The sequence below is a fragment of the Zea mays genome, chromosome 6 (genome assembly GCF_902167145.1).
Source record: "Zea mays cultivar B73 chromosome 6, Zm-B73-REFERENCE-NAM-5.0, whole genome shotgun sequence".
Taxonomy (NCBI): Eukaryota; Viridiplantae; Streptophyta; class Magnoliopsida; order Poales; family Poaceae; genus Zea; species Zea mays.
Window position 1 is genome coordinate 157,308,183 of NC_050101.1, and position 19,944 is coordinate 157,328,126.

At 42.3% G+C, this 19,944-nt stretch overlaps 2 protein-coding genes across 5 annotated transcripts; both read right to left on the reverse strand.

The window, feature by feature from the left end:
• Positions 1 to 426: 426 nt before the first annotated feature.
• Positions 427 to 6,726, reverse strand: LOC103630349 (pentatricopeptide repeat-containing protein At2g30780). 4 transcript variants are annotated; one of them, XM_008651407.4, is made up of 2 exons: positions 5,039 to 6,726; positions 427 to 1,221 (listed from the first exon to the last, which is right to left on the reverse strand). In XM_008651407.4, the coding sequence occupies exon 1, from the start codon at positions 6,638 to 6,640 to the stop codon at positions 5,042 to 5,044; it is 1,599 nt and encodes a 532-aa protein (XP_008649629.1). In that variant the 5' UTR covers positions 6,641 to 6,726; the 3' UTR covers positions 427 to 1,221; positions 5,039 to 5,041. The 4 variants fall into 4 exon arrangements, with proteins under 4 accessions (XP_008649629.1, XP_008649633.1, XP_008649634.1 ...); XM_008651411.3 differs by having other exon boundaries at positions 427 to 1,241; positions 5,039 to 6,679; XM_008651412.3 differs by lacking the exon at positions 427 to 1,221 and adding an exon at positions 1,302 to 1,895 and having other exon boundaries at positions 5,039 to 6,679.
• A 4,093-nt stretch (positions 6,727 to 10,819) lies between these two features.
• On the reverse strand, positions 10,820 to 15,441 carry LOC100285827 (uncharacterized). The gene is made up of 8 exons (NM_001158717.2): positions 14,847 to 15,441; positions 14,561 to 14,655; positions 14,198 to 14,301; positions 14,005 to 14,105; positions 13,154 to 13,254; positions 12,622 to 13,059; positions 12,393 to 12,524; positions 10,820 to 11,721 (listed from the first exon to the last, which is right to left on the reverse strand). Exons 1-8 carry the CDS (start codon positions 15,144 to 15,146, stop codon positions 11,562 to 11,564), a joined length of 1,431 nt encoding a protein of 476 aa, NP_001152189.2. The 5' UTR covers positions 15,147 to 15,441; the 3' UTR covers positions 10,820 to 11,561.
• Positions 15,442 to 19,944: the final 4,503 nt, after the last annotated feature.

The window sequence follows — 19,944 nt, forward strand, 5'->3', positions numbered from 1 at the left end:
CAGTGGTAAGCCTCATACAAAGAATAGGTGCCTGCCACGTGTGCATTCAGATCCAAGGATTACGCTAGCTACGGGTAGAGTGCCATATTATTATTATGCTTAGATGATTGCAGTAGCCCGCGCCCAAGCCTCAAGCTTCCCGCAGAACAGTTAATTCACAAACAAATCACATAGCTTCTTTTGGCAGGAAAGATGAAGTCATGAGAGCAAGGGCATGATATACGCATTCCAGGTCACACAAGAGGACAGAAAGGAGTGCGAGTACCAAACAAATTGGAAGCACCTGGATTCCAATCTGAAAGCAATAAGACAGAGGCCCTACAATTATTTGCAGCTGCTAAAGGAGAGGCCATGGTACATGGAAGGAAGACAAAAACTTTCAGACACGCTCGACAACTACAGTCATCGTGAGTACAGCTTGTATGATTGGCAAAAGAATCATTGCACGAACATTAAAAACTGGTGCGAACGTCAATTATTAGCGGCGAAAGGCTAACATTATAGGTCATGCCTTTTAGCCTGAAAACGAGATAACACAGAAATGCCTCGGCGGCACCACTATAATGACCCTAATGAAAAAATCTCCTACATGTTTGGTTCCTTTCAGTTCATATGATCGACGAGGTACTGTACAAGTACATTTCGCATGTATCGCCACTTGAGCTCTAACACCACTATTGAGATTCCAAAGGAGAGCGCTGATTGCTTGAGAACAATGAAACTTGCTGATTTCCCAACATGGCAGAAAAGCATGGCAGCTGAATAAATATTCAGCCAAAATCTCCATGTAGTGCCTCCACTATGATGAAGCTGGAACCGCGATACCAATCACAAAGGCACCTCACCTTCGCCTTGCTGCATCATGTATGGTGAGTGTGATGTATCGTCTTGATAAATGCCCTGGATGTCTTCTATGACTTTATGTCCCATAACCAGCTGTATAACTTGTGTGCACAACAAGAATGGTTAACAAAAGGTAGCAGGTTCAAAATTTAGTTGCAGGGCCAACATGTCCTGATCAACTTCAGCCGTCTGCTCAGGTACTACATTTCATAGACATCACTTCTGCCGTGCACCTCTATTAACACTGGAGAGCTCTGGGTTTCATTTCATGTAGTCCTCTTGCTCTTTGAATAGCAAAGGCATTCAAATTGCGGTCGAGTAAAACAGGTAGCTTGTCAGAAAGCAAAAATTTACACCAATAGGTGGAGCAGATTGGTCCTGCAAATGTATGATCATCACTAATCACTACATCAGTGATTTAATATAATAGGTAAGCTTCAGTTTGGTTGCAAAAAAAACAATCATTACATATAGTTCATTGTCACTAAGAAGAAACTTGTTACAATACAATACAGTGATCACAAGTCAGTAGAAACAGAAATGTATTTATAATTGTCGTGACCATCAGTACAGAAGCCTAGGAAAAAGAAGATATGATGATACGGCCTGGTCTCTTGGGGCTGCGTAGGGGAGAGGAGAGGAGAGAACTAGACTGGGGTAGAGATCTCAGGAGGTAGGGACTCCAGCTGGTCACTGGGACTCCACCGGCACTGTCGGAGGCTGCGCGATCAGCCACAGTGACCAAGGAGTTCCCACAACAGGAAACTGTTTTTCTTGGATAAAGAAAACCTAATACAAACTACTCACCTTTATAGCACAGGTGCGGCTGATTACCCTCAACTAACTGACAAGATTATCTGATGCTAATAATAAGGAAGCAGAACCAACTAACTCCAGGACTCAACTATCTGATCCTAATATTAAAGAATTAGATCTAACCAACTCCTGAACCTATGGCGACGCTTCCAACCGACCTCTGGACCTATGGCGGCGCATGTACTGCTGTCCCAGGAAGGAGTCGACAACATATGAACTCAGCATCTCCAATAATTCTTCAATTAGAGCTTAAAATAAACCAGTAAGAAAGCAAAAATGAAACCGCAATCTGTTAGCAAGCATGATTACAGAACATTTTTAGTGATACTGACAAATACTGACATTCCCCACCTACTCCCAAACACAGCTATCATTTTCCCAATTTCATTTCAGAGCCTGTTAAAGCGGACAGTTTTGGTTTCCTAATACTTTCCAAATTTAAGTTTATCAAATAAATGTGGTATATAAAAGTAAAAAGGAACAACACAGACAAAAAAAACATCCTTATGAGCAGTTCTGACTTTCATTTTGTCTTTGCTAATAAATCAAAGGTTTACCAGAAGTGTACCTCAAAGATCCATCAGCTAACGTAAGTGGCAGAATCTATTTGGCCATTGAAAATTACAATACAATATGGAAAAATACAACAGTAATTTTTATTGCAGAAGTGGGTTCTCTAACTTCGGCCAAGTTTATAGAAAAACACATTTACATCTACAGTATCAAATTAGTTTTTGTTAGATTCCCCATAAAAATAGGTTTTCATAGTGCATTTATTTGAACCTGTGGATGCTAAAATATTTTATAGAAATATTGTCACAGTCAAAGAAGTTTGGCTTACGAGAAAACTAAATAAAGTGAACTATAATTTGGAATAAGCACGAAAACTAATGCAAACCAACTTGAAACCATGCGCTACAGTACCAAAGGTACTCACTACTCACATGAATGATAGTTGTACAAGGGATCATATGCTGCAGAAGCACTTGTTGCAGATCTTTCTTGTAGTTGTACACCTATGTCGTGCTCTAGTGTGCATCCTTAACCATATTTCCAACAATTAACTTCGGTACTAATATTCTTGAGGTCCGTGTTCATAATACTAAAGTTGAGAAGGCAATCTATCTTCAATGGTAAAATTTCAAGCAGATATCACTTATATTAACCATTAATCATAGTTTTAATCATGGGCCCCCCAAAATATCGGATATGTTCTTGCTAGTGAAAATATTTCAGTTGGGTGCCAACACAATTTTAACATCAAGAAAAATCCACAAATGGAAGGCACTAATATGGATAAACTAGATGTAGATTTACCGAATTTATCAAATGTGGAATAGTATAGCTTTGATACCTTGATATAACATAAAATCAAGGGTGTAGTTAACATAGAAAAAAGAGTCCACCCTTGTGATATCAATGGCCCCTGGGATGGGATATCCTGGCCCAAGGCTTAATAGAATTAATAGAGTATTCATACCAACAAGGTGCATCTTTTTTTCGGAAGCCTATCTCAAAAGAACCTCCAAATCAAGCGTGCTTGGCTTGGAGCAATTTGGGATGGGTGACCGACCGGAAAGTTTTCTCGGGTGCGTATGAGTGAGGACAAAGTGCGCACAAAAGACCTGTGTTGGTCTGTGGAGACGATATATGATCCTAGAGAGCTGGCAGGAGTAAGTACCGCCGGTCTAGGGATTGGACGGGGTGTTACAACACTGCTTTATCTATGCGGTTGTGGGAGTATGAATGATATCGTATGTGTCAAGCAAAGCATCAATAAAATAATAATCGAGATATCAGACTGCTGTCAGCCTGTCACAGAACATGGACGAAGTAATCGTAAGGTATGGTTATAACCAACTGATTTGAGGACATAGTCTTCACAGACAAAGGTTTGTTTCAGGAAGGGTAAAGAAAAGTGAAAACAAGAAAATATGATTCATAAGCTTTTCATGAGCTCTAAAGTATACCCTATTAGAAAATAAGAATCAAAGGAATAATTCTTTATTGTAATCTCTTAGTGAAGAACTAATAAGAACATACAGCCCCTCTGGCAAAGACTGCTTAGAGAACCACAGATGCATGACAGAATTACAAAGAACTGTCTACGGTAGTGCTTCTACTTCAAACCTAATCATAATGTCATGAGGATGTAAATAGAACCTTACTATTTCTACATGGTTGTAACAAACGCGCTTGTGGGGTATTGGGGTAAACACCACTGAGGAATGGCAGACCATGACTGAAGTGGAAAGATTTGATGACAAAGATGAAACCATAGATTGGGGTGACCATAACATTTTAGCCGAGAAAAGACTAGCTCAGTCTTTTCTAGCTAGTTATAAAAGGGCTCCTTAATACTTAATCGAGATATAAACATGCATACATCATATATGATGTAAAATGGCAATAACTAAATAAACCTATCCAAATGAATGATCAGTAGCTACATTACTTATCACATAAGCATAGCAATTAGCTTGCAAACTAATTTAAAGCTGCACACCACAGTACACAAGTCTTCAGTAATCACTTGATGATAGTACCCTAAAGGTCCTAATAGGTTGCACAAAAAGCTTTCAAATGCATATCTTACTAGTATTTGACATTAAAAACACTCGTGCGTCAGTTTGGGTGTTGATATACTGAGAAAAAATAATCCTCCCAAAACTAGAATAATATGAGTCTCAATATAAAAGAAATTTCCCAGGGTGCAGTCAGCATTACAGAAGAAAACATTCCTCTAGTATCTACATGGTTGTGGTTGTGGTAGTTTCTGTTATATGTTACGAAAGGCATATATATCAACAATAAAGCCTAAATCCCAGATTATCCTGTCATAGAATCTAATATAGGGGACAAATATGTGAAGCCAGAGAAATCTGTTTCAGGCATCATTCTGTTCAGAATTAAGGGTCTTAAAGCTAAAAAATAAACATGATATGTCTGTCTGCTCATGAACTAAGTATCATGATTAACAAGATAAAATAAAAGATTTTTTTGTTGGTTTTAATGTCTTAGCTAACAGCTACAAACCTTACAGGTCCTTAGCCAAATAGTGCTTCAAGAACCTCAGGCGCTCCAGCACCATTAAAAAAACTTGTTATGACAATATCTGCTATGTCAGAAGTTAGAACCTTACCAAAATGTCAAATTTATGTTTATGTGGTACTTCTAAATTGCTCAATTCTCTTACTACACAGAAAACGCAGTAATACGAGTTGAAAATTTAGATATGCTGTAATCTAAAATCGCTGTCTAATTTTTCAAAATGCCAACATCAACAGTATAAGTGCAGCTATACAGATAATATATATAAAAGAAAAGCCACGTAAACATGGTGAATGCACTTAAATATTCAGAATGAGTATCAACTCACAAGTTATTGATCAGACATGTCGTCACGAACAGCAAACCCATGCTTCCACATCATGCCAATTATAGTGTTGGCTTCAGTCCTCCTACCACAACTAACATATGCCTTGTACATGATCCAAAATGTCTTCTTTGTTCGATCAAACTTCAAACATTCCATCTCATCGAGCACCCCATGCATCTCTTCCAACCGATAGTGCTTCCCATACATCACCATCTTGCAGTGGTACAAACTCCGGCACAGCTTCCAACCAGCATCTTCGGCCCGTCGGACAAAAAGTGCAAGTCTGTCAACCGCGTCATACTGAAAATAGTTACATATGATGGACCGCATCACCTTTACTGCGGTAACAATGGTATTGCGTTCCAATGCCTCAGAAATATACAGCTCCATCCCCTCGGTCAACCCCTCCTGAGCATACACCTTAATTAAGAGGACATTTAGCCATGGCCTGTAATCATCAGGACCCAACTTCTTGAGCAAATCCTCAATCTTTTGGATTCTACCTACATGGTAAAACTTGCAGTATGCGCACAGCATTGCACGTATATGCAAAATGTCAACCTTTATGCCAAGCTTGCAAGCACGCTCATAAGCTTGCTCCATTTTACAGATCATCCCGGCATGTGCATATCCTCTTAACATCAACTTATGCGTAGTAGCATCTGGAGCAACATGGAACGACACCATCTCCTGAAACGACGCTTCCATTTTGTCCCACATCCATGCGGTGAGGTAACCAGAGATGATTGCATTGTAAGTACCAATAGTGCGGGGTTGGCCAGAAGCGTCCAGCGACTGGAGCGTGCGCTCCATGTGGTCAACGAGGATGGAGCGACCGAACAGGGCGATGAGGATGTTGTACGAGTCCACGTTAGGCGGACCGCACCTGGGATCGCGCTCCAGCGCGTGGAAGACCTCGATGCAGTTGTCAAGGAGGCCGCTGTGCATGTATGCCGACATAAGAGCGTTGTAAAGCCCTAGGTTAGGGGAATGAATAGCGGTGCCGTCGGCAAAGAGCGCGGCCGCCGCGTCATGGTCTCCGGCGCGGCCCGCGAGCGAGATGGCGAGGGCAAACTCACTGATAGAGGGCACCGGGGAGAGCACACGGCGGAATGAGAATACAGCGAGCCCTAACCGAGGCCTGGACCGGAGCAGCGAGAGGAGCTCAAGTGACGCGAGCGGCGAGACGGCGAGGAGGGTAGGGAAGGAGTGGTCGTGGAGGGCGGACACCGGGTCCGGGTCAGGCCCCGGGAGCGCGGTGAGCGAGGTGGCGAGCAAGGAGACGGCGGCTCGGAGATGGGATGCGGTAAAGGGCGGGAGCGCCGGCGAGGTAGAAGAACAAGAGGCTGAGCACCACGTCCCGGCCGGATCGGGCGGAGGATGAAGAGGCGACGGGGAGTGCGGCGGCCAGGTGGAGGAGATCACGTCGGGTGGGACAGAGACGGAGGTGAAGGGCCTAGCGGTGGTGGCGTCGTAAAGGCAGCGGCGGCTTCGGAGCAGAGGGAGGAGGGAACAGGCGGGGCGGCGGGACATGGGAGGAGGCTGCGGCGGCGTAGGCCGGCGGCGGCGCGAGGGGTTTAGGCTAGGGAGGGATCCGCTCATCCGCGTGGGGAATGGACGGGGGAGGAGCGCAGGAGGCCAACATCGTCCTGGCGTGCTGGATGGGTTTCTTTAAGCGGGCCTATTTTGTGCGAGTCATGATTTCATTGCATAAAACGGTAGTTCGGCCCGTCCAGGTTGGTAGGCCGTGAAGAGACCAAACAAGTGACATGGACTTTAGCCCGTTTTTTGCGATTTAGGTTGGTTGGCCGCGAAGGGACCAAAAAATGGCATGGCTTTGTCCAATTTTTCGCGATTTGATTGATGAGAACAGCTAGCATTGACGATAGAGATGGCAATCGGGACCCAATTTCCCGCGGGGAATCCCTCTATAAGGATCTAGGGTCAATTTCCTGAATGTCATTCGAAAATACTCGTCCTTGTGTGTCACTGGCCCCCACATGTCATACACACACAAAAATGTACCTATATGCCACTCAGTGGCACACAACGAATGAGTATAAAATCTGATGGCATACCAGGAATTTTTCCAAGGATCTATCTCCGTTTCCCGCGGGGACACATTAAACTTACATATAACGATGTTTTCATATAATAGTTAATAATAAAAATAAATAATTGTCTTATCAAGTGATCACCCTTTATACAAATGTATTCATTTTAATGTACACATAATGATTTTTGACATCTAACAATGTGTTTAAGTGACAATATTTTACATTAATAATAAATAAAGTACGAATTAATTATAATTTAAGCGGAAACGGAGATCCCCGATAGGGATTTATCCTTACGAGTAATGGGGATGGGGAAGAAATGTCACTCGCAAACGTTCGTGTGGATCCTCGCGGAAAAAAATCGTCGCGAGAACGAGGATAGGGAGCTAAAACTCGGTGGGGAATTTCTCGTTGCCATAATATAGTTATCCCACTGTGGTTGTGGGAGAACATACAACACACTTCCTAGGTTGACTTTTCAACTCAAAAGGTCTTCTAAGTGTCAAAAGGTCTTTTTTGCATTAAATCATGAACCTTTTTGCACCAGTGCCACTGATCGCAACCTGGCAATGGTCGTCACATCTCCCATGGAATAAAATTTGGTCTTCAAGTTCTAAACAAGGCAGGTTTGCATGTAATAGTTTGCCTCCATGCTGCAAGATACAAAGCCATGAAACGGATTGTGATACAAGGTGCCCTATGCGCCATAGACTAGATGAGGTCGTGGGACAATTATTTCCAAGTGCAAGTATGCTCGTGAGGTGTGGAGAGAGCTTCTAATGGAGGAAAGTAGAATTACTACGTGTTGTCATCCTCAATGGAGGTACTCTGATGTATCTAGAGTTGGAAGAGATAGAAACTATTGCACTCTCTTATCACCTTTTGGTAGATTGAAAGGATTTATAGCTGGCTAAAGAAAAAAGTGATTAGCCTTTGAAGACAATAACGCAACTAGACACAAATATTAGTAAGAGGTGAGATTCCTGATAATTGTACATGCCTAGCCTAGCACTTTATGGAAAACCTTCTTACCAATTGTAGTGAACAAGGTAAAGAGCAAGCAACACTATTGCAAATAAAGCTGCTCGAGACAAATTGGTTAACTAGTCGAGTAAACAAAAGAGACAACTACTTGAATCACTTAACCAGTCGAGCTACAAAAGCACTACACCAGTGAAAACCATATGTTTGGTTTTGGTAATTGACAACACTAAATGGACTTTTGAGAAACCCTGATCCTGAAATAGGGTTGGACATTATATTAATAGACTTGGGATAGTTGGGTCAGACCCATTACAAGGGGCGAGAGGGTAATTACAAAGGGAAAGCCACAAACTCTAACGGGTATTCTAAGACCTCCGCAGTCGCAACTCTATCTTGTATAGATGTTGAGACTGGACCAAAAGTCTAAAAATACACTCGATGGTAACTCCTTGATGAAGATGTCGGCGAACTGCAACGTGGTGGGGACGCTGAGAACCCGAACGTCACCTACAGCAACACGCTTGCGGATGAAGTGTAGATTGACCTTCACATGCTTCGTGCGCTGATGCTGCACGAGATTGGTGGAGAGGTAGACAGCGCTGACGTTGTCACATTAGACGAGGGTGGAGAGGCATAACATAGGTTTTGTTTTTGTCGGTCATTAGGAGTTTAGAGAAGAAATTGACCGAATTAGTAGGCTAGATAGTCATACTATTAAGATGGATCAATGACTTTGATCAGTATAAAACTTAGTGCCTCATAAAGCATTTAGTAGTTGCATTTGCATGAGGACTTGACCGCGCTTCAGATTTAGAGAGTTAAAATATTTTCTAAAGTGTGTTTAAAAAAGCTAAGTTTTGGGGTTGGCGGGCCGTTCGGCCTAGGAGGCAGGACCGTCCGCGATCCATCCAGAGGGGTCTGAAGTTGCACATGTCTCTGTGTACTTATGCGGACTGTCCGGCCAAAGTCGGTGGACCGTCCGCAAGTGCCAAAATGGATTTGGGCAGGGACTGTGTGTTTTTGGGCATTTGAACTACGGACCGTCCAAGGCATTGGCCCGGACAATACTAACTCCCATGGGCGGACCATTCGGCCCTGTAGGACGGACAGTTCGCCCATAAATTTCAACTTGGTCAGTGCTCTAGCAATTTAAGTTACCAGGTCCCGGACCGTCTAGTCTGGTTTGGCGGACCATCCGGGTTTTACTTTTTCTGACAGCTCTGACATGTTTCAAACATGAATTATAGTTGTTACCTGTACGGCAGACCGTCCGGCCGTAGGGCGCGGACCGTCCGCGCGTGCGCAGATGCTGTGCTAGTTGCACATAACAGCTAGAATTAAGAGGTGGAATATAAATACAAGTGGAGCTCATGTGTGAGGTCTCTCTTTGTCATTTCTAGCATACATTGAGCTCATTTATGATCCTCTAACTCACTCTCTCACACTCTTTGCTTGAGATTGCATTCTAGCGAGAGATTGAGAGCTCCTAGTGCATTTGCATCCATTGGGTACACCGAGCAAGCTTCATTGGCTTGTTACTCTTGGAGGTTGCTGCCTTCTAGACGGCTCAGGTATTGTCTCCGTCGTGCTTTCTGTGAAGGTTGTGGAGGAGCCGCGATGTTGATTGTAATGGGTTCGCGCCCACCTCGCTGGAGCGGCAAAGGCGACGATAGTGGAATCAAGGTATTGAGTGATTTCTTGTCCACTTGGCTCGAAGATCAAGTCGCGCCTTGATAGAGGAGCAAGTGAGAGCTTGAAGTCCACCACGACGTGGATTAGGGGTGATCGGTAAATCATCGATACCACGGGAAAAAAATGGTGTCATTCTCTTCACTCTTTACTTATTACTTTGCAAGTAGTTAGTAATTTGATTATTGTCTATCATTTCTAGTATTGCCATAATTATTCATCGTAGTTTGCTTGCATATCATAGCTAGAGAATATATATCTCTTGTCGTATTGATTAAATTTCTCTAGTGTCTTTGTTTTTAGTTAAAACCGTCTATTCACCCCCTCTAGCCAGTGCCCTATATCCTACAATCTTGATAGAGGAGCAAGTGAGAACTTAGAGTCTACCTCAACGTGGATTATGGGTGATCGGCAAATCACCGATACCACTGGAAAAATTCCGGTGTCTCTCTTTGCCTCTTGATTGTTTCATTTGCAAGTAATTAGTGATTGTTGAATTGTCACTCATTTCTTGCTTTGACACTGTTGTTTCCCATTAGTTGTTTACTTCTAGTAGCTAGAAAATTTATATCTTTTTTGTATTGATTAGATTTCTCTAGTGTCTTTGATTTTAGTAAAAACCGTTTGTTCACCCCCTCTAGCCGGTATCCTAGATCCTACAAAAAGTTTTCTATTAAATCCACATATAATGCTTTGACTAGTAATGATGTAGAAACTTACTATTAGTGGTTGTTTGGACCCCCTTTATTTAAGAAATTAGAATTTACTTAATAGAGTAGGTTATTTAATTTGGAATTTGATATTTCACTATTTTCCAAGTTTAGATATAAACCTACCGCAAATTTATAGGATCGGGTGTGTAAATTGATTTTATGTATCACTATGCTATGATTATACCTCACAACTTATAACATGCTCCCCGGCTCACTCCTCCATAGTAAAAATGTAGCATATAAATATCTTCCACGTATGACAAACAACAACATACAAAGAAATTTTGCATAAAACCATATTAGGTTCATCGATTTATGCCTAGATTAGAATTATTAGAATGGAATTCAATTCCAAGGATCCAAATGAGGAGAATTTAGAGAGGAAAGATCCCATATAAAATCAAGATTTTTACGCGGTTAATGACCAATGAGGCCATTTTTAACCAAAGGTAACTTGTTTAGGAGAATTGGACAGGTGACCTTCTTGTTTCTTCTTTAATGGTGCCGAGAACTTCCAGTGTCCTATACTCCTATTGCAAAGATCATATGGACTCTTGCAGCTAAGCTAAGTGCATTGGAGCAACAAACATTCCCAGAAATGGTGTGATATCTCGCTACCTTTCGGCAAAAAAAATCATGTTTAGAGTGTGGTAGTAATATGCTGAGCCATTTGGAAGAGCAGGAACAAAGCATATTTTGAAAAGAAGATTATCAATAGTCCACTTGAAATAATGTCATCTGTGTGCCTTCTCACTAAACCCTTACTAGTACAATGTTACACCATCCGTACGGTACAACCCTCCATCCATATCACTTTTTGCATTATTCAGCCTGTCCGTACAACCATCCATCCATACCTTTTTTTTGCATTAGACTGTAGGGCGAAGCATTAAATTGGCAGTCGGAGTATTATGACAAGAAAGCATGCAAGTTCCCAGTCTCCATGAACCCCATTCCGAAAATTGGAGAAGCAAATATGTTATTGCCGTTCAATCAACAATGTAATTTACAGTTAATGAAAATGTCGTGGCACCTTGTTTCTTCCTATGTACTACCTACACATACTTCAGCTTAGTTTTGCTATCGGCTCGTTTCGTTTGGTACAGTAGGTGGGCTCTTCCTAAAGGCATGTTTCCTGCAGCGCTGAAAAATGCCATCGTACAGCAAATCAAACTGCACTCCAGCTCTTTCCCGGTTCACAATGAATAGAATGTGGTCAGCTTCAATAATCTTGTAATACCTGCAGAAATCAATGGAGCAGATATGTTTCCATTAGTGAAGAGCGCTAAATAAACAAATGAAATCACTTCAAAGCATGATAGTTGACCAGTTGGATTCAGTGTTGAATGCTAAATAATACTCCATCCATCCTAAATTACTAGTCGTTCTAGGCCTTGAATTTTATGTCTATATTAAAATAGATTTTAATAGATGATAATGAATCTATATATATATATATATATATATATATATATATATATATATATATATATATATATATCAACTATTCCATGAATCTATTAAAATGCTAAAACAAAATTTAATTTGGGACAAAGGGAGTACTCCCTCCATGCCATAAAATAAGACGAATATTTTTTAACACGGACTTTAAAGCACAAGTTTAATCATTTATTTCTTTTAAAATATAACATCAATAAATACAAAATGAGCATTATATTAAAGTACTTTTGAATATATAGCATGCATACACTAAAATATATGTTTTTGGCTTAATTACTAGTCAAAAGTTTTAAATTGTTGACTTTTTTAAAAACATGCACGCATTATTTTATGGGACGAAGAGTGTCATGAGAAAAAAATTTCTTGACACAATAGTTGTATTTATCATGAAAAAACTAAGAAACAAGCAACTTAAAAGTTTGAATGAGAAGTCTGAATTATAGCACGAACCATATCCCAGGTTGCAAAGGATGGCAGTCAGAATCATCGACTACAAAATGGTGTGGATGCTCGATGGGAATGCGGGGGTGTGTCATAGAGATTGTGTTCAAAGCCCCATCGTTGTCTTCCCAATCTTCATCCCTGCACCAGCACAATATAGGCAACAAAATTAAAGCCATGCCAAACAAGTGAAGGTACTTTTCAAGAGATGTATTTTGTCTTAGAGCAGAGGATTCACCTGTATCCTTTGTAAGGCAGAGGTGCATTTTGAGGGTGCCGCCACATACACATCTGGAGGACTCTCAGAAAGAGAATGGGGTGCACTCCAAGAACACTTGAAGGAACTGTAATTCCAAATATTTTTCTTGTTTTCTTTGTAGCATAGCTGAAGTAGAATGTATTGGGAAAGGTCCTAAGTGTAGAGTTTAGTTTCATGGATCCTTGGATTGTGAGGTCAGGTAGAATCCAATCCCCGCTGGCAAATGGGCCCGTGTGCCCCAGCAGTAGATTAATTAGACCTGAAAAGCCTACTTTCCTCCACGACATCTCATAGTGGTCAAAACCAAAATTGTAGTAATTCTTCAGCCAAGGAATGTCTAGCCAATCGTAGACAATAACTCCGAGCCGGCAGAGCTGAAGAAGACAGATAGATTTCATGGACCTACCATCTACGACCCTGAAAATAACAGAAAAGTATAAAACAATAAGGGCACTGGCACCAAGATGGAAGAGTACATTTATCTTGTTTGTATTTGTTCAGCAGCACTTACAGCATGCCATCGTAGTAAGTTCTTGTGGTTCCATTAAGTGCACCCGACAAGGAAGTCAGGCTTACAACCCAATCTTCAGAAGTATCATGACCAGGGAAAGCCTGAGATCAGTATAACAATATGTGTTAGAATTATATATAGTATATCCACAAAGTGCTAAAGTTCACATGTTTCGTAGCACTACAGCATGCCAGCAAGCTGCCGGCTCAAATGCAACAAGAAAGACCAGCATGCCACATGCGCCCATAGAGGGTCATGCAATAAAAAACAGAAGCTCAATTCAGTGACAAGAGCGCACGTCAAATTCACATAAAGTGAGGGAAAGGTTAAACTAAGAATGAACTTTGGCCATACTAAAAACCAATGTTATCGAATCGTCTAACCATTCCTAGTCACTGATGACATCAGTCAGTCCAAGACTAATCATGACTAATCACAATTAATCGTGACTAATCGTAGTTCATAGCTGATCGCCATGGCAGCAATCAGCCCAGCTAATCGTGACTAAAAACCAATGTTATCAAATCATCTAAATCGATTCTAGTGACCATGAGACCGATCAACCTGACTAATCATAGTGCATACTTGATTGCCATGGCAGCGATCAACCTGCTAATCGTGATTAGTCATACGACTTGATAACATTATTATAAACAGATTCAAGTTTGTTAGCAGATGCCCAAGTTAACAGAAAATGACTTAAAGTCATCCTAATTTGGGTGCTCTAATCATGTACTCCAACTCACATGAACCATCCCTCCGAAAGCACATGATAGGCATGACTAATTCCACCAGTAGCAATAAACAGCTATCACTTGTGAGTAAAACCAAAAAATCTCTTGTTTACGTACCTTGTCGGCAAGCATCTGATGCAGCACCCTCACAACCTGCGCGCCAGCAGAGTGCCCCACAAAATGCACTGGGTTGTGCTCGTCCCACACAGGATAGTGCCCTGCACCAAATTAGAACAGCCATGTAAGAACTAATGGATAAATAAATTTTTGAAAGGTCATGTCCATGTATTGTGTTCTTTGGAATCTCTACCTGTGTGATATATTCTTCCAAACCTGTTGTGGCCGCAAGCCTTGCTGTGCTCCTCGCCGTAGTCCACCTGCCCACCCTTGAGGTAGTAGAAGAGCTCACGCGCCCTGCATCGCTAGGAACAATTAACTCTCCAGCGATCTATATTCATGGGAACATAATCTTTCTTGTTCACAGACACGGAGAAGATACCAAATCATAGTAAGTAACATAATAATCTACTATTAAGGCGATTCAAAAAGTTAAAGCAGCGGGCAACTACCAAACGGGAATATTTGGCAGGTTTTTTTATTACGATGAATTGATTGATAATGATCAGAGAAGTATCTCCGCTAGTAGTAGTAGTTTTTTTTTTGAACCACCCACCTGTCATGGATGCTGGTGAGCGACCCCAAATCCGGCACGAGCACGCGGTCGTCCTTCTTCTCGGCGCCGGCGAAGTAGGAGAGGCCACCGAGCCTCTGCGCACGGAAGCAAAGACCGAAGAGGAAAACACGTGAGGACGCTGCCGCCACGGCATTTCACCAAACACTCGCCGCCCCCGCCAGGAAGGCTGGAAGAGAAGAGAAGAGAGAGAGAGAGAGAGAGAGAGAGAGAGAGAGTTTAGAGAGAGAGAGAGAGAGAGAGAGAGAGTTTCCGATTGGCTTCGTACCCCTTTGCCGAAGCCGAAGATGCCGTGGACGAGGACGATGGGCGGCGGCGATGCATCGAGGATGACGGGCGCGGCGCCCCTGAGCTCGTCGCTCTCACCCGCCGCGGCGACGTCGACGAGCGCTCCCCCGGTCGAGCCCGCCGCCGCGGGGGGTGGCCGGCGCAGTAGGAGACACCCCGACGCCGCGGCCGCCTGCGAGATGTCTGCGGCGACGGCCGTGCTGAAGACGTAGAGGCCGAAGAGCATGTGCACGGTGGCGCTGACCCCGAGCTCCATCAGGCTAAGGATGAACCGCGCCATCTTGTCGTGGCAGCGGCGGCGGCGGCGTGCCGTTGGTCGTTGCCCTATGGATCGGGGCGCCCCTCTCCTGCTATTCCTCCTCTTGCCGCGCCAAGAAGAGGAACAGGAGGAGGAGGCCAACGAACGAAGGGAGGGAGGAAGGGACGGACAGAAAAAGGAACGGTCGCGCCCTCCGGATTGGGCCGCCGCCGCGTCTGCGCTGTGCCGCTGTGCTGTCCGTGCTCCTTCGCGCTCGCGCAGTTTGGTTGTGGGGACGGAGGCCAGACCGCCAGAGGGGAGGGTCTCTCTCTGTCTGTGGCCCCAACCATACGCTTGGCTATTTATAACTGGCGGGCGTGGGGTGGGATGGGACGGGCGCTGGATGCTGCCGTGATGGACTGATGGGTGCCTCGTTGCTCTGCGCGGTGGTGGACTGGTGGTTTCGGGGCTCGGGACTCGGGAGTCGGGGTCCGTGTTGGTGGGCGGTGGCCTCCCGGGCCTGTTCCTGGTCGGTGTTGGCTGGGTTGGGTGCGGGCGAGAGGGGGAGACCGCGCGGGGCTGTGCCTGGCTGGGAGAGTATGGGCCAGGCGGCAGGTCGCGTGCTGTTGGTAGTTGGCGTCTACGTTTCTTTGTGACTCTGAGCTGACAGGCGATGACGAGGCGGGCGTCCTGCTGCTTGCCTGCGTGGCTCCTCTAATTTTGTCCTCACTACATTGTCAAAATTTCACTCTATTTTTTTTCATCTCCAGCATTAGTTTTCTCTAAATAATCTTCCTATAGTCCACTACAAGCATAAAATATCATTTTATATCTCTATTTCTCATCCACTAATAATTTTTCATCTACTAACAATTACCCGATTACACAAAACACGAAATGTAACCGTGCCAAAGGAACACCACACAACTGATGAGAGAGAGAGAGAAAACATCCGACGTTTGGGAGGCGCGGAAAGGGCAACCGGTGCGGCTTCTAGTGAACAATTGTAGCCGCCTAAATGGTGAGGGGTAGCGGGTAGCAGACGTCGTTACACATGGCCTCATGTCACCTCCAACAATCCACCCTACCGTTCCCTCACCTCATATATGATGTACTTTGGAGGGGGGAGCTGTTCGAACGGTTCTCCCATAGCACACAATAGGGCATGTTTAAAAGTGGAGTTTTTTTTAGGCCGTAGTATTTTAGTACTATGGTATACAATATGCTACGATAGAATACATAGTTTCAGTAAAATTAGAGTAAAATCAAATTATTTGTTGATACATAGCGCTATTTGATAGCACGGTTTTTTGCAGCACAATTTTTTTATTATCACTATGTTTGACGTTCCTCTTGTTGTAAATAAAACATGTGCAAAAAGGGACGTGGAAGTAGTGTGCTGATGGGGACGGGTGGAAGCGGCGAGCGGTTTGAGATGGGAGTCGACGACGAGGGATGGGGACGGGCGGTGGGCAATGAACGGGCCACGACGGCAAATTGACGGATGATGGGGACGGACAATGATCAGTTGAGGAAGGAAAGTCTTGCTGTAGAATGACGAAGAAGGAGAGTCATGGGAACAATGAAAGATTGGGCGAGGGGAAGATAAAGCCTTAGCAAGATCATCGACTCCAAGCAGTCGCGCGTGCATTGGCTCTGCCATGAAATATTTTTGGTCGCGATTTCACATGTCTTGGAAACATGTTAGCACCATGTCACGGTGATGAAACTGATATCTTCTCTTTGTTATTTAAACATTGATATGTCATCGCACCATCTAATACGGTCTAACAATTAATGTGATAAAATGTTTGGTGACATTGTTATTGAGAATAACCTAAAAATTAACGTGATAAAATGTTTGGTGACACTGTTATTGAGAATAACCTAAACTCAAGGATAGTGTGGTGGTCTAGGACTGGCCAATCTTATCGAATGACAATCTTTACTATGGCGCTTTCTATAATTTCCATACGCTTTTGTAGGATTGTAATCACATAAACTGGCAGTAGTAATTAGAAGGGTTTGAATGTACTAGAGATAATAGTTAGTGGCTAAAATTAGTTGAAACATCCAAGCACCTCTAGCTAATAATTTAGGTATTAGCTATTTTTGGTAAATTAGTTAATAGTTAGGTAGTTATTTGTTAGCTAGATAATTCCACTAATAATTTTTATCTAACTAACTATTAGTTCTAGTGCATTCAAAACACCCCCTAATCCACCAATCTGCTTTTGTGACTATTTTTCTCTCAAATTACACCAAGCATCCAACATCGCAGATTCATAGTCTATCACGCCACAAACTTATTGACGGAATAAAAGGATCAGCGACTTCTAGAAGCGTCGATTAAACGGCTGGGTCAGCCAGAAAACACCTTTATGTCTAGGGATGAAAGTGGTAATCCGAACTGTTAGAACAAATTTAATATTTTAAAATAGATATGTATAAAATTTAATGTTGATCTTTTCTTATGTTATCAAGCACATTAGTACAAATATGAATAAAATATTATATAAGTTGTTTTATGTATTATTTGCTCCCTACAACACAAAAAGTTGAAAAAATTACCGAATTTGTTTCCGAATCCATACCGAAGTTTATATCTATTATTTGAGAAAATGTAGGATGAATTTGAGGTTTATCTTTTATGAATCTTAACAAGCTGGATGTTAAAAACAAGAATACAAATTTGTATTGTATATTCCATATCCTATTTATTCGCAATCAAAGAAAAAACTGATTACCGAATAAATACTGTTTCCGACCGTTTTCATCCCTATTTATGTCAATGAACCGACGTGACCAGAGGCAAACTCTGCACGAGACAAGTACATCCTACACCTGCACTTCACGAGCCACTGCCCGCCTCTTTGTACTAGTAATCTCAAATGAGGGAGGACAACATTGCGCGAGCTACGGACAAATATATAATTCATCTGTCCCATAATAAGGTCACATATCGTATTTCAAGAAATTAACTAATCTCAAACTTCTCAAACTTAACTAAGTTTGTAAAAATATTATTATCGTTTATATCTTTGAATTAGTTTACAATAAAATATATGCCACAGTTAATTTAATACTCCCCGTCCTAAAACATAAGTCATTCTAAGATTCTTGTAAAATCAAAGATTTTTCAAGTTTGACCAAATTTATACAATGAATAAATAACATCTACGATATCAAATATATATCATTAAATTCTCCATGAAATATATTTTTATACTATATCTATTCCGTGTTATAAATCTTTATGATTCTTCGCTACACTTTTGGTCAAACTTTAAATTTTTTGACTCTCTAAGAATCTTGAAATGACTTATATTTTTGGGTTAGAGGCAGTAGTATATTTAATATTATAAACATTTTTTGTTTTTTATATATTTAATCAGACTTAAGATACGTTAACACCTTAAAATAAAGACGAGACGAGAACCTCATATGACCGAGACGGAGTAAATATCAGGTTTTTTTTTACAGCCTCTCACTTTCACTTTATGAGCTAGGAGGATATGGTGACCTGGGCCTAGGAAATCCCCACAGAAGGTGACGTCGCACTGAACGATAGAAAAGGCTCCGCCCTCTGGCATTGTGCAATTCGCCCGTCATAAGTTGCGTTTTAATATAAAGATAACGTACAACAATGACCCTTTTGATCGATTTTTAAATATAAGATATATTTAAAAGACTGCAGGATGTAAATCTAAGCATTCAGATCATAAACATAGTTAAGAAATAATATGTACATGTATATAAATTATGTAATCTAGGTATATAAATTATGTAATCCATTTAAAAAATATGTGTTTTTTTATCTTAACTTATTTGAGCTGGATTATGCAATCTTGAAGGTAAACAAAATAAGACTTTAGGTACCGTTTGGTTCACATATTTGTAACATGAATGGTAACCGATAACGTTAAACTATGTTTGGTTAAATCTAACCATAATTAGATAACACGGTATAAATTGATATTGTCCTATTGAAACTGGTTACAACTTGTAATCAAGTGTGAACCATTACGGTTACTATTTACATTACAACTTATAAACCAAACGACAGCTTAGTTAAATATAGACAGCTTGAACTTTACATATTTTTGGACGGGGCACGGGACCAATATCTTGTGCTGCCTGATCTGCCGACGGCCATACTTCCGCAGCAGCCAATGGCACGTGGAAAGCGTGCGAGTGCGGCGCAAGAATTTCAAGTCTTTTTTGTTTTTACCTCGCGATCCAGGAACCACGGTTCCGGGTAGGGTAGGCGGCCTTCTGTCGTCATTGGCCACGCACGCGCGCGCTCTTGTTTTGACTTTTGACCGACGGGGTGGATTCAGGGATCGACCATGAGAGAGGAGAGATCTCTGACTGGCCTTCGCTTTGTGCGAACGAAGTGCCCGGATTTTTTGTGTTATTGTATTTTAGTAGTTTTTTTCCAATAAATCCCACGTTTACGTCTATGAGGCTAACAAGTCGCAACAAACGCCACCTGCAGTCCTGCACGTACTGATAATGGATCCGGCGGGTCGGTCGTCTACCACTCGGGAAACAAAATGGTGTTCTCCCCTCCTTTTATTATTACTATTAATTAATCATCAATCAACACGGCAGCATTGTTCTCTTGGACTTGTCAGTGGCTGATGTGCACTCTATTTCGTCCTTTATCGACGTCTGTCCCTATTCCTGCAAAAACGATGCCAATTGATCGACAGTGCAAAAGCACGGGGTGGGGGTCGCTAGCCACGGTTGACGTGCTCCCTCTCCGAGCGTCCGCCAGCAGGTTGTCGTGGTGCATCCAGTGCTTGCCTGCCTAGGCTAGGAGTGTCAACGTCGCCTC